This window comes from Stenella coeruleoalba (genome assembly GCF_951394435.1).
Source record: "Stenella coeruleoalba genome assembly, chromosome: 20".
In the NCBI taxonomy this organism is placed as follows: Eukaryota; Metazoa; Chordata; class Mammalia; order Artiodactyla; family Delphinidae; genus Stenella; species Stenella coeruleoalba.
Window position 1 is genome coordinate 30,937,371 of NC_137166.1, and position 14,537 is coordinate 30,951,907.

The following is a 14,537-nucleotide window of genomic DNA, read 5'->3' on the forward strand; positions in this document are numbered from 1 at the left end:
CTAAAGTTCTCCCCCAAAACCCTTGTTTTTTTGCTGCTTTGGGACTTACTGGTCACTCTTCCTTGACAGATCCCATCACTCATGTGAGTACTGAGGGTTTCCCAAAAACCCTGTTTCTAGAATCCTAAGCATTTTGGGGTTAATAAAGGCCAAGATTTATATTAGGCTCACCTTTGAAGGACTGTTGCTGAAGTAGTAGAAAATCTTTTCTCGAGGAGAAAGCATTGCTTCATTTTTATGCGGGGATATGTACACAGGATGATTTTGAGACAACTGTATTCGGCGAGGAGAGCCTGTTCTTACAAACGGATAGGGAGAGAGTGGAGGAGCATCCATCTGTTTAACAAAAAAAATTTCTAAGAAAGGTAAACGAAATTTCTAACCAGGTGCTTTTTTTTTGAAAATGGTTATTTTTATTGAAAGAGTGAAGAGGTATAATAAACCAGTAGCTTTATGAATGGTAGATAGTGATGTATTAGCGGCAAAAATTTAACCTAAAGAAAACCATACAAATAGCAAACATCTAAGTGCTTTCTTTGTGCCAGTCACTGTTTTAAGCATTTTAAATACATTATGTAATTTAATCCTCACAACAACCCTATAAGCGAGGGACTACTTCTAGTCCCATTTTATATATAAGGAAACAAGATACAGAGGAAGTTAAATAACTTGCAGGGTCACCACAACTGGTAAGTTTTGGATAATTTGAACCTATGCAATCTGTCTCATATTACTATACTTTGTAGGGAATCCAAATATCATCTTGTTTAATGCTTCACAACAGTAGAAATTATGTTGGTTAAGCCCATTATTTGTTAGAGACTTCCTTAGTCTTACTTAACAAAAAGAATTATTTGTAAAACTAGTTTACACAGAAGCAGCTCAAACATAAGTGATTCCTCATTCCTCACAAGTGAAAAAAAGTGTGAAATGATCCTCATCAAACTTACTGCATTTGCCTGTGAGTACTTCATGGCAAATGTTTTAATTTGTTTTATGTAGATGTTGTTGTAGAACTGAATAAGGTCTCCCCTCTCCTCCTCTTCCACATCACTGTTGGCACCTGTGAGACGAGTAGGTGTAGGAGGGGCACTGCTAGGCTGTGGAACTGGCAAGGTGCTGCTTGACCTCATGACAGGACTGGAGTCTCTACTGGCTATAACCGGTGGAACAAAAAGTGTTAAACAGGAAGACTGCTAGTGCAGATTGCTTTTAAAAAGAAAATTCAGTAAGGTAAGGTTGAATGGCTACCTGCTCTACTTACTGAACAGCAGCAAATGGGCACTCTTATTCTTCATACCAAGGAGCAAAGCACAGATAAGATATTAAATACTAACTTCAGGGCTTCCCTGGCGGCACAGTGGTTAAGAATCCGCCTGCCAAAGCAGGGGACACGGGTTCAAGCCCTGGTCCAGGAAGATCCCACATGCCAGAGAGCAACCAAGCCCGTGCACCACAACTACTGAGCCTGCGTTCTAGAGCCTGTGAGCCATAACTACTGAGCCCACATACCACAACTACTGAAGCCCACGCGCCTAGAGCCCGTGCTCCGCAACAAGAGAAGCCACCGCAATGAGAAGGCCACACACCGCAACGAAGAGTAGCCCCAGCTTGCCGCAACTAGAGAAGGCCCATGCGCAGCAACAAAGACCCAATGCAGCCAAAAAGAAATTAATTAATAAAAAAAAATACTAACTGTACTACCATGCTATTAATGTAGCAAGGGCTTACTGAGTAGTTTTCATTAATTTACACCAAGCTTTCTAGGACCTGAGCCCTGCATTGAGTGGTATAAACCAACAATTAAGGATAGTGTTTCCATAGCATGGTTTCTGTTGACATGCCACATTTTTCTCAAACTCAAGTCAACAAATGCCTGCCTTCTCCATCCTGTGCTAATCCCTCTAGAGAAAAGTGTTATGCACAATGTGCCTCAAAGCCACGGGATAAAGGACAAACAGCTCTGTGACTAAATTTAGAATTTGGTTTATTGTCCAACAAATCTTTTGCCAATAAAATATTTTCATAGTTTCTACAACAATAATTTATTAATCCTTAGTCCTAGGCCTAAAAAATAAGAGAAGCTTTTAATTTCATTTTATAAGTTCATAAAGATCCCACTTACTTCTGTCTTTGTTTAGTTCTGTTGGAGAATTCTGATGACTTCTGCTGTCACTGCTGCCAGAATTTCTTCTTTTCCTTTTCCCTTTTATCAGAACACTTCTATACACCTTTAGACAGGTCATGAGGAGGGAACAGAAACGAGTTATTTATTGAGCACATCCTAGACTATGTGACTTTGACATGTTATTTAATTCTCACAACTCCATATAGTAGTAGTTTTCCTACTCAGGGGAGGTTAATAAATGCAGCCAAGGTTACATATCTATTAAATAACAGATACAGGATATATACATCAGGGCCTGTCAGGCTTCAGCTTCCAAGTACTGCCTACAATACTACAGAGCAGTAATAATACGCAATTGTAAAATCAAGTCATTCTAAGTCAAATATCAATACAAAGATCTCACATACCTACCTACCTCTTGAAACAAATGAATAGCATTAAAGGTAAAATGAGTTTTAAATTTTCACTTAATGCCGTTTTGGTTAAATGTACAGCATTATGTTTCCTAAACCAGACTGAATTCAAGGTGACACAGAATCCAAACACCTTCCGAATTTACATCTATCTTGTGATTACCTGAATTAAAAAGGAATCAGTTATTTCACATCATTACCTTTTGGTGAAAAGAGAACTTAAACTAATCAAGATGTGTAGCTGTCTGTTAATCAAGATGCGTTGCTATCTGTCAATAATTAAATAAGATTAAAATAAAGACTTCCCTTAAAGTAGAACCTTAGTTTTTTATCCTGGAGAAAAAGCCACAGAATCAGCTGTAGTTAACTTTTTTGTATGCCTCAAAGACTTTGATCTTTATTTTCAGCCATGAGAGAAAATGTAGTAAGTTACCTGGCTCCGGGCCTGTGGCTGAGTCCTATAGCAACGCATAATATTCTGGAAGGACTTGTCTTCTTTTGTGACCTGGCAAAGAATAAGAGTTCTCTGAGAGAGAATTTGACTTCCAGCATAATACTATGAGATGGTCCGTGAACCTGCTCCCCAGTGAAACTGGTGAAAATTATATTAAAAAACATCATTTAAAGCCTCTGGAAATGGCCCTAAAAGGCATTTAACAAATGAAGAAATATATATTCAAGAAAATCTACTAAAATTCAGTAACAACAGAGGGAATAAATGGTATTTGAGCCAAGACCTAGAATAAAAAATTATAGTAACAAAAAAATCATCAGAGGAATGAAACACTAGATTTGAACTGGCAAAAAACATTTAGCAAACCTGAAGATGGAGTTGTGCAATCCAAAGAACAGAGAAAAAAAAAGCATGAGGAAAAATTAACAGAGCTTCAGAGAAATGTGGCACACCAAGAGAGTGTGGGAGTACCAGGAGGAGGGGAGGGAGGGGAGTTGAAAGAAATGTTCAAAGAAATAAAGAAACATTCCCAAATTTATTTTAAAAACAATCTATATATCCAGGAATTTTAACAAATTCCAAGTAGGACAAATGCAAAGAGCTCCATACCAAGACATAGAGTAGAAAAGCTGAATGCCAAAGAAAGGGAGAATATCTTGAAAGCATCAAGAGAAAAGCAACTTTTTGCTTACTAGGAAACTCTGATAAAGTAACAGAAAACTTCTTATTAGAAACCATGGAAGCTATGAGACGATGGACAAAGTAAAAACTAAGGATCCAGTATCCAACAAGGTTATCTTTCATAAATGAAAGTGAAATAAATACAATCTCACATAAACAAAAAGAAAGAAAATATGCTGCTAGCAGAACCATCTTACATGAAAATACTAAGGAAAGTTCTTCATAATAAAAGTAAGTGACCCCAGGACTTCCCTGGTGGCACACTGGTTAAGAATCCACCTGCCAATGCAGGGACACGCGTTCAAGCCCCAGTCCAAGAAGATTCCACATGCTGCGGAGCAACTAAACCCGTGCACCACAACTACTGAGCCCACACGCCTAGAGCCTGTGCTCCACAACAAGAGAAGCCACCGCAATGAGAAGCCCGTGCACTGCAATGAAGAGCAGCCCCCACTTGCCGCAAATACAGAAAGCCTGTGCGCAGCAACGAAGACCCAACACAGCCAAATAAATAGATTAAATAAATAAAATAAAATAAAAAAATAAAAGTTAAGTGACCCCACACAAATTCAAATACAAGTGAAAAAACAAAGAGCAATGGTAAAGATTGTTATGTAACTGGAAATGCAGTATAAAATGCATATTTCTTAACTGATTTTTTAAAAATTGTATAAAACAACATACATACATGAAGAAACGTGATATATATATTTGCCAAAAATAGCACAAAGGAGGAGATTAGGAGGAAAGCTATTCTAGGCTAAGGAAATGACTCCAGATGACAACTCAAATCCCCAGGAACCAACAGAGAGAAATAAGGTAAATAAGTAAATAGTGAATAAGGTTAATATGATAAAAGCTATAAATAAATACTTGCACTTCTTTCTTGTCTCAGCTCCTTTAAAAGTCATAAAAATATTAAATAATAACAATGTTTTTGAATTTATAACATTCATGGATATAATATGTATAACAATACTACCACTGTATAACAAAAAGGAAACAGTTACATAGAAGTAACACTTCTATATCTCACTGGCATTCAGTTACTATAAATTTGAAGCTGTTTTTCATAAGTAAAGATGTATATGTGGGGGTTGGAGGAAGTGGGGAGATGCTGATCGAAGGGTACAGATTTCCAGTTATGAATAAATTTTGGGGAACTAATTTGCAGCATGATGACTATAGTTAACAAACTGAATTGTATACTTGAGAGTTGCTAAGAGAGTTGATCTTAAATATTCTTACTACCAAGAAAAAGTAGCTGGGTGGTAATCATAATGCAATATATACATGTATCAAATCATCACACTGTACATTCTATACTTATACAATGTGATATGTCAATTATATATCAATAAAGATGGGGCAAAAAAATGGGGGGGGATAGAGCAAAAAGAAAAAGAAAAGTATATGGTAAGCCTCAAAGAAACCACTAAGAAAAATAAAGTTGAAAAGTCATCACTGAGGGCTTCCCTGGTGGCGCAGTGGTTGGAAGTCCGCCTGCCGGTGTGGGGGATGTGGGTTCGTGCCCCGGTCCGGGAGGATCCCACGTGCCGCAGAGCGGCTTGGCCCGTGAGCCATGGCTGCTGGGCCTGCACGTCCAGAGCCTGTGCTCCGTGGCGGGAGAGGCCACAGCAGTGAGAGGCCCGCATACCGCAAAAAAAAAAAAAAAAAAAGTCATCACTGAAATTAAAATGCCATGAATGCACATGAAAATGAAAGCAGTAAAGGAGGAAGAGAGTATCTGAAAGACATGAGACATATATAAAAAACAAAAAGTAAAATGATAGATGTAAATCCAGTTACAACAATTATGTTAAAATATGAATAGATTAAACAACAAAATCAAAGGCAGAAATTGTCCGACTAGATAAAAAAAGAGATCCAACTATACTCCCTATATAAGAGACACACTTTACATTAAAACAAACAGATATGAAAGAAAATGATGGAAAGAAGGTATATCATGCAAACAGCAACCCTAAGAAAGCTGGGTGGCTATACAAATATCACACTATAAAACTGACTTTAAAACAAAAAATAAAAGTTACTAGAGATAAAAAGGGACATTTCATAATGATGAAGGGTCAATCCAACAGAAAGGTACAACAATTAAAAACACACATGCAAAAAAACAAACAACAAACACATGCACCTAATAACAGAGTACCAAAATATATGAAGTAAAAACTGACAGAAATGAAGGGAGAAATAGGCAATTCAATAATAATATTTAGAGAGCTCAATACCCCACTTTCAATAATGGATGGGTACTAGATAGAAGATCAACAAAGAAACAGAAGACTTTAACACTATAAAAAACACTAAAAAACCTTACAGACATCTATAGAACACTCCACCCAACAATAAAATACACATTCTTCTCAAGTGCATATTGAACATTCTCCAGGATAGACCATATGCTAGGCTACGAAACTTCAATAAATTTAAAAGGATTGAAGTAATTAATACAAAGTGTGTTTTTTGACCACAATGGATTGAAACTAGAAATCATTAACAGAAATTTGGGAAACTCACAAATATGTTGAAATTAACACACCTAGATAACCAGTAAGTCAAATCAAAAGAGAAATCAGAAAACACTTTGAGATGAATGAAAATGAAGACACAACATACCATAGCTTATGAGATGCAGCTAAAGCAGTGCTTAGAGGGAAATTTATAGCTCTTAATGCCTATAGTAAAAAAGAAGAAAGATTAATTACCTAACCATTCATCTTAAGACACTGAAAAAAGAAGAGCAAAAACTAAGCCTAGGGAATTCCCTGACGGTCCAGGGGTTAGGACTTGGCGCTTTCACTGCTGACGGCCTGGGTTCGATCCCTGATTAGGGAAATAAGATCCCACCAGCCGTGCAGCACACCCAGGAAAAACAAAAAAACAAACAAACAAAAAAAAACTAAGCCTAAAGCAAGCAAAAAGAAGGGAATAATAAAGATTAGAGCATATAATAATAAATGAAACCAAAATCTCGTTCTTTGACAAAATCAACAAAATTGATAAACCTTCAGCTACACTAAGATAAAAAGAGAGATTGTTAAATTACTACTGACAAAGAATAAAAAGGACTAAAAGGAATATTATGAACAACTGTGTGCCAACAAATTAGAAAGCCCAGAGGAGACAGACAAATTCCTAGGAAGACATACACTACCAAAATTGATTCTAGAAGAAACAGACAATCTGAATAGACTCATAACAAGAAAAAGGATCATCCATCAATAAACTACCCATAAAGAAAAGCACAGGTCCCAAACGTTCATTGATCAGAAAGTGAAATATGGTTAAGATAGCAATAGTCCCCAAACTGATCTACAGACTCAACATAATCTCTATCTGAACCCCACCTGACTTCTTTGTGACAAGAAGTCAGAACTGACAAATTCATAAAGAATTTCAAGGGATTTAGACTAGCCAAACAAACCTTGAAAAAGAAGAAAAAAGTTACCAATGTTAAAACTTGAAACGTTTGTTTTAAAATGGGTAATGTTATGTGAGTTTCGCCTCAATAAATTATTTTAAAAAACAAAGTCAGATAATAAAAAGTGTTGATGAGAATGTGGAGAAATAAGGACCTTCATATACTATCAGTGGAAATGTAAAATGGTGCAATGACTTTGGAAGACAGTCTGGCAGTTCCTCAAATAAACATAGAGTTTACCCTATGACCCAGCAATCCACCCTAAGGTATATACAGAAGCAAAATGAAAAGATGTCCACACAGAAACTTGTATACAAATGTTCATAGCAGCGTTATTTATAATAGCCCCAAAGTAGAAATAATCTAAATGTCCATTACTGATGAATGGTAAACAAAATATTATATATGCATACAATGGAATACCATGTTCCAACATTGACTGTGGTGATTGTCACACATACCTATGAATGTACTAAAATCCACTGAGCTGTGCGTTTTAAATGAGTGAATTATACAGTATGTGAATTTTATCTCAATAAAGCTGTTAAAAGTGTTCTGAGAGTAAGGAAGTAGCATCTTTACTTTTTCCTTTAAATTCCTAATGGTACTCACCTTTGCCATCACATAAATGGCACACATTAACAACTGGTCCAGATGTCTGTCCATCATAAGTTCAGGACACTGAATTATGGAGAATTCAAAGCAGGTCCAGATTTTTTTCCTCAGTTCATCTGAAATATCCAATTTAGCACAAAGGTCCCGAAGACGGACACCTGCTAAGTGATAAACCTAGTAGATAAACAAAAATATCTCAAACTTTGTTTATCTAACCCTTGTATTTCCCAAGCTCTAGAACTGGTAAGGGTACATTTTTCTTTAGAAAAATTACCTTTCTAAAGAAAAGCGATAAAGAGCTGGTCTTCCTGGGTCTAATATTGCTGCTGGTTAAAGGTAGGCCTTGTTTCTGCTGTTGTCCACCTGGGGAAATCTGTTGAATGGCCACCTGACCAGGGACTTGCAAGGTCGTTCCTGTCACCTGTTGAGAGCTTAAACTTCCAGCCAGGGCCTGAGCACTGAGGGGCTGGATGGAGCCAGTCACAGCCTGTGCCTGCCCCCCAACATTGACTTGGACTGGGAAGAATGTTATTCCTCCATTTTCATTGGCAATGCCTAAAATTTGTTTCAGAGAAAAAAAGCATGAAGAAAATGTTGATACTATAAGATTCTCCAGGCGGAGGTTTTCAATTATTTCCCCTCCCAACCCCTTTCCCCCACTCTTCTCTCATATCATCATTCCAGCCAAATTTCGAGTAACTTTCTAATAAGTGCCACAGAGAAGGAACGCAATATTCAACTCTGCCTTCCTTACCTTGTACAGGAATAGTCACTGTTTGTCCATTGTTGGCTGTGACAGTGGCTGTTGCCATGGTGACCAAAGTCTGTCCAGGAACTGGTGTGACAGAAACAGCTTCCCCAGATACATTCTGCACAGGGACAGCATTGACTAGAGGCTGTGGGGGGATGCGGCCAGGTGTCCCTCCATCAGTGGGGCTATCATTCTCAACAAATAGCCGCCTTCTGGTAGAGCTGGCTGTTGGGGAGCTGTACCTATCGTATAATGTGGTTGGAGACGTTATGCCTAGGGTTAAAAAAAAAAAAATCATTTAACTCAAGGAGACAGATCTGACTTCCATCCTAGAAGTGATGTTCACAACCAATTAGTGTTTGAAATACTATATAATCAAAAAACAAAAATTACAGGAGTCACATCATAGCTACATTCAATGAATGAAAATTCAACTGAATACTATTAAGAGCAAGATTTAAAGGAAGGATTTTTCTCTATGTGTCTCACAGTGTTCCCTTCTTCACTCCACCTTTTGCTAAATCAAACTAGACTTTGCCCTCCACTACCACAGGGTCCTGAGGACTGAGGGGCAATTTAAATAATTTTCTATTTTTCTACCATATTCAATTCCTACAGAACACTCATGTAAGATGTGATTTCACTGTAAAGATACTACTTGATAAGACTTGATGGATTTGATATTACTACGTATCATCTGGGAGCATTTACCCCCTGTTTTATGCATTTTCATCTTTGTCATTTTTTACATGTAGAAAGTTACTAAAATTCAATTCGGTTCTTTAGCAAGAATGGACATACATGTTTTGGATTCAATTAAGCTTAGTTTATTTTTTTTTTAAACAACTTTACTGAGATATGATTCACACATATTTCACCCACTTAAATTGTACAGTTCAGTGGTTCTGGGTATATTACTAGCTTTCTAAAATTGTGGTAAAATACGTATAGCATAGGACTTGGCATTTCACCCGCTGTTAAGTGTACAGCTCAGCGGCACTGCATTCACAGTGCTGTGCAAACACCAACACCATCTTTTCCAAAGCTTTTTCAACATCCCACACAGAAACTCTGTTAACCATTACAGTTAAGTATTCACACCACTGTCTGAATTTTTGAGAGGCATCCCTTTCCCTCTTCCATGTCCAGCTGTAAAAACTGCACATCACTGGGTTTTAAATATTAAAATCTATGTAGGGAGTTCATAAGAGGACTGACAGGAGCAGTTCTGACAGACTGCGGCTTAACATTATAATTTCCTGGTGATACAAAAGCAAATAAATGTACTAGATTTATATTTGGAACAAAGCTGCAGAGTTAGGAAGAATACACTAATTATGATCATTATCTCTGGAAAAAACACAAGGTCCTATTGTATAGCACAGGGAACTATATTCAATATCCTTTGATAATCCATTATGAAAAAGAATATGTATAACTGAGTCACTTTGCTATATAGCAGAAATTAACACAACATTGTAAATCAACTATACTTCAATAAAATTTTTTTAAAAGTGTTTCAAGGACTTCCCTAGCGGTCCAGTGGTTAAGACTCCATGCTTCCAACACAGGGGACACAGGTTTGATCCCTGGGTGGGGAACTAGGATCCCACATACCGTGGGGCATGGCCAAAAAAAAAAAGTGTTTCAAATTATGATCATTATCTTGTAAAATATTAAAAGACCTCATGAAAATGGAGAAGTGATAAGTACAAAAAAATGAAGTTTAAAGTCAAGTCCTAATCCATTGATTAGGGAAGGAAAAACTCTACAGAAATAGGACTGAGGAAGACCAGCTATCAGATCTATGGGTCTGAGTGGATAATAAGCAGAAAAATAAACCATTAAGCCTTTATGCCTCTTCTTTCAAAAATGAGTAAGTTTTCATATAGATCATCCATATTCATTGAATATGCACTGACATAGAGTGATTCCTCATTTTAAAACTGATCTTTCTTCTATAGCCAGTGCTTATCAATTACATTAAAAAGTTGATCTAGAAACAAGAATGTCCTTCTAATGGAATCCAAGGATTTAGAACTCTCTGGATTTACAGAATTGCTTTTTTTAAAAAGTAGTTTTATCTGATGTAAACTTAAACGTTGCACCTGGCAGATGTTATAAAGAACTGCCTAAAATGTAACCAGATGAAAAGCAAAATTTCCCTTTTCTGTACCTCAGGGTACAATGCTGTTGTATTAACCAGGGTAGCACTGCTCAACTGACAAGAGTCAAAGCTGAACATGCTTGGGAATTCCCTGGCAGTCCAGTGGTTAGGACTTGCTTTCACTTCCACGGCCCGGGTTCAATCCCTGGTCAGGGAACTATGATCCCATAAGCTGCAAGGCGCAGCCAAAAAAAAAAAAAAGAAGCTGAACATGCTCAGGCCATTCAGTCCTCTTAACTCAATGGCTCATCTGTACCTAATTAGATCTTACACTCTACCTTTAAGAAGATTTTTCTGTTTCTTCCGATTTTAAAAGCAATACATATTCATCTTAAAAAATTTACAGAAATCACCTAGAATTCTATTACCCAACAATAATCATTAATAGTTTGGTTTTTCCATTTCAGCCCTTTTGCATGCTTATAGAAAAAAGATACACTTAATAAATAGGAATCACATTACTATACGGCATTCTATCTATTTTAAAAGACACTTGACTTTGCACGCATTTTCCTGTGTTCTTTAATATTTTTCAAAAGCGTTGAAGTGATCCATGTGGTATTATAATGTACAGAATATTTTCTTCTATATACACCCTACTAACTTCACTTCTGGTTTTAGATGGAATTTAAATCTCCAGATGCTACGCCCCAAAATACTTCCCTTAATATTTTAAACTTACTTCTTCCAAGTCCTCCAGCATCAGCACGAACTTCACTCACCCTTCTGGGAGTCAAAGGGGAGCCAGCAATACAAATTTCATCCGCTCTTTCCAGGTTCTGAGGTGGCATGACCTATTAGGGAATGTTTACACAGAATGCCATTATTCAAAAGAGTATTTTAATTAGAAATATAATAATAATCTAAGGCAAAAGAAAACTATCTTGGCTCATCAGTTATTCCACCTAAATAAAATCCCCTGTCTTTTCCACTTTCATACTGAAGTTAAAAAAAATTCTGGCAGGCTTAAAAAATTCAAATCTAATAATTGGATACTAAATATAAATTAACCTTCATTACTGATTTAGAGAATTAGACAACCATTTTAAGGTATTGAAACTTGATTAGAAAATCAAGAAAGAACACTGAACTCTTACTCTGTCACTGAAACCTTGGGGCAGTCACAAGTTATTTCTGACTCTTGGTTCCTCTTAGATATAGGGGTGATTGTACCAAATTAAACCCAGCTATTACCCTCCCATACTTATGAGGAAGATGCTAAGTTTAACTGTGGTCGGTGAAAGAGAATTATGAATAGACTATATATTGATATACTTTTATCATAGAAAGATGTTAACATCTTTTCACAAACCTCTTCACACGTAGGAACTCTGTTTTCATTGTCTCTAATTCTGTCCCAGAGCGGAGACTCTGGTTTCCATGCCAAATGATCCAAGATCTGTTCTTCAATCTGATTAAGGTGTTTTACCACCTCTCTACAAAGGCCATCTTCTGCTCTAATGAATACTTCTATCACCTGAAATTTTAAAAAATGTCTTGGTTTGTTTAGTAACAATAATTTTTTAACAAAAAAAATTGTTCAAGTGCAAAAGCAAAATTGGTAAACTTATTTAAGTTTTTTTACATATTTATAGAAACAAAAAAGTCAATTTATCAAAAATTACAAGTTTAAAGAATAGTACTATTTTGAAACAGGTGCTCTTCCTTTCACTATCTTTATAAATAATTATTTAAACTGCATGTATGAATTATATAAAATCTTTTGTATAGTGATACATTTCAAAAAATCTTTAAATTAAAAATTTCAAAAATCTTTAAAAAACATGCCTTGTCTACTGAGATTAAAAAACATTACTCAAAATTCATATTTATTTTTTTTAATATATTTATTTATTTATTATTTTATTTTTGGCTGCATTGGGTCTTTGTTGCTGCTCATGGGCTTTCTCTAGTTGCGGTGAGTAGGGGTTACTCTTCACTGTGACGCACGGGCTTCTCATCGTGGTGGCGTCTCTTGTTGCGGAGCACGGGCTCTAGGCGCACGGGCTTCAGTAGTTGTGGCACGCGGGCTCAGTAGTTGTGGCTTGCCGGCTTAGCTGCTCTGTGGCAGGTGGGATCTTCCCGGACCAGGGCTCGAACCCGTGTCCCCTGCATTCACAGGCAGATTCTTAACCACTGCACCACCAGGGAAGTCCCAAAATTTCGCATTTAAAAACTCTGAACATTCAGTTTATGCCACTATAAAAATTAGTTTTGACTACTATAGGAGCATTAAATCCATACACTAAATCAATATTAAGAGGGAAACCAAATCAATGCTATAACTCTGTGCTTCTATATAATATGTGAAAAGGAATTTTTTTTTTTTTGAAAGACACTTTCATTTAATTTTCATAAAATAAAAAAGAAGGTTGTGGGGATTTCCCTGGTGGTCCAGTGGTTAAGAATCTGCCTTCCAATGCAGGGGACGCAGGTTCGATCCCTGGTCGGGGAACTAAGATCCCACGTGCCCGCAGGGCAACTAAGCCTGTGCACCACAACTACTGAGCCTGCGCACCTCAATGAAAGATCTCTCATGCCACAACGAAGATCCCGTGTGTCGCAACTAAGCCCTGACGCAGCCAAATAAATAAGTCAAAATTTTTTTTAAAAAAAGAAGGTTGCTATCATGATTAGCTAGTGATATGTTTGCTACTTTTCTAAAACCTTCTTAGCTCATAAAATGAAAGTATTCTAAAAGACTTTATCAGACAAAAGGAGGAATTATATGAAACTTTTACACAAAATAGGTCTATACAATTCATTGAAAGAATATATATAGTTCTTAAGACTCCTATTTCTTCTCTGCTCCCCATTTAGAGTGGAAATTATTAAATATGTAATTAAAAATAGAAGAAATGTACTCATATATTAAAATGAATTAGATGGCTAACCACAGGAAGTAGATCTCATCCACAATTTCCTCATCAGTTTCAGATTTTTAAAAATACCTTGTAAAAATGATAAAGTGGTACATCAAATATTTCAGTAATACATGGAAAATTCCCAGGAGGCTTATAAGAAAAAGTGACGACCTCAAGGCAGCAGGCCAAGAGCGATCTGTGGAATGCATCTTGTTCCAGAATGCCCTATTAAAAAAAACAAAGCTTGAACATTTAGAAACCTTTATATACCCTTCTGTATGTTTTCAAAATAAAAAAAACTGTCCTAAAACAGCCTTTTAAATTCCTACAACCATATACAGCCATATAATATTTTTATTGAAGTACAGTTGATTTACAATATTATATTAGTTTCAGGTATACAGCCTAGTGATTCAGTATTTCTGCAGATTATACTCTAAATAAAGTTATTACAAGATAATGGCTATAATTGACTGTGTTATACAATATATCCTTGTTGCTTACCTATTTTTATACACAGTAGTTAGTATATGTTAATCCCATACGCCTAATTTGCCCCTTCCCCCTCCCCTTTGATAACCCAAGTTTGTTTTCAATATATGAGTCTGTTTCTGTTTTGCATAGTTTTTAGATTCCATATGTAAGTGATATCATACTGTATTTTTCTTTCTCTGTCTGATTTATTTCGCTAAGCATAATAATCTCTAGGTCCATCCATGTTGCTGCAAATGGCAGAATTTCACTCTATTTTATGGCTCAGTAACATTCCATTGTATACACAGCCATATTTTTATATAGAATAAGAGAAGTGTAAATAGTTACAAGGAGTTAGAACAATTATTTGTCAATTTTACAATTTTCTCTAAAATTTATTTAAAAATTAATTTAAAAAAAATTATTTTTATTGATGTCATTAAAAGTAATATCACTTGTACAATCTAGAAAAATTATCTTAGCCAAAGATCAATGGTTGAATGTTTATGTTAAATTCCTATATAGTCAATACTCAATTTATTCTA

The 14,537-nt window shown here is 36.1% G+C and overlaps 1 protein-coding gene across 4 annotated transcripts in view; it reads right to left on the minus strand.

The window, feature by feature from the left end:
* Nucleotides 1-14,537, minus strand: part of RBL2 (RB transcriptional corepressor like 2) — a 45,126-nt gene that overhangs the window by 3,564 nt on the left and 27,025 nt on the right. For 2 of the 4 annotated variants that reach the window (XM_079907098.1, XM_079907097.1), the window contains exons 12-21: nucleotides 13,606-13,743; nucleotides 11,967-12,131; nucleotides 11,337-11,448; nucleotides 8,491-8,760; nucleotides 8,011-8,291; nucleotides 7,734-7,910; nucleotides 2,975-3,046; nucleotides 2,126-2,231; nucleotides 951-1,156; nucleotides 172-336 (exon numbers count right to left, since the gene is read on the minus strand). In XM_079907098.1, the coding sequence (XP_079763224.1) occupies nucleotides 172-336; nucleotides 951-1,156; nucleotides 2,126-2,231; nucleotides 2,975-3,046; nucleotides 7,734-7,910; nucleotides 8,011-8,291; nucleotides 8,491-8,760; nucleotides 11,337-11,448; nucleotides 11,967-12,131; nucleotides 13,606-13,743 (1,692 nt within the window). The remainder of the gene's footprint in view (nucleotides 1-171; nucleotides 337-950; nucleotides 1,157-2,125; nucleotides 2,232-2,974; nucleotides 3,047-7,733; nucleotides 7,911-8,010; nucleotides 8,292-8,490; nucleotides 8,761-11,336; nucleotides 11,449-11,966; nucleotides 12,132-13,605; nucleotides 13,744-14,537) is intronic. The other 2 variants (XR_013825262.1, XM_079907099.1) reach the window with 2 other exon arrangements.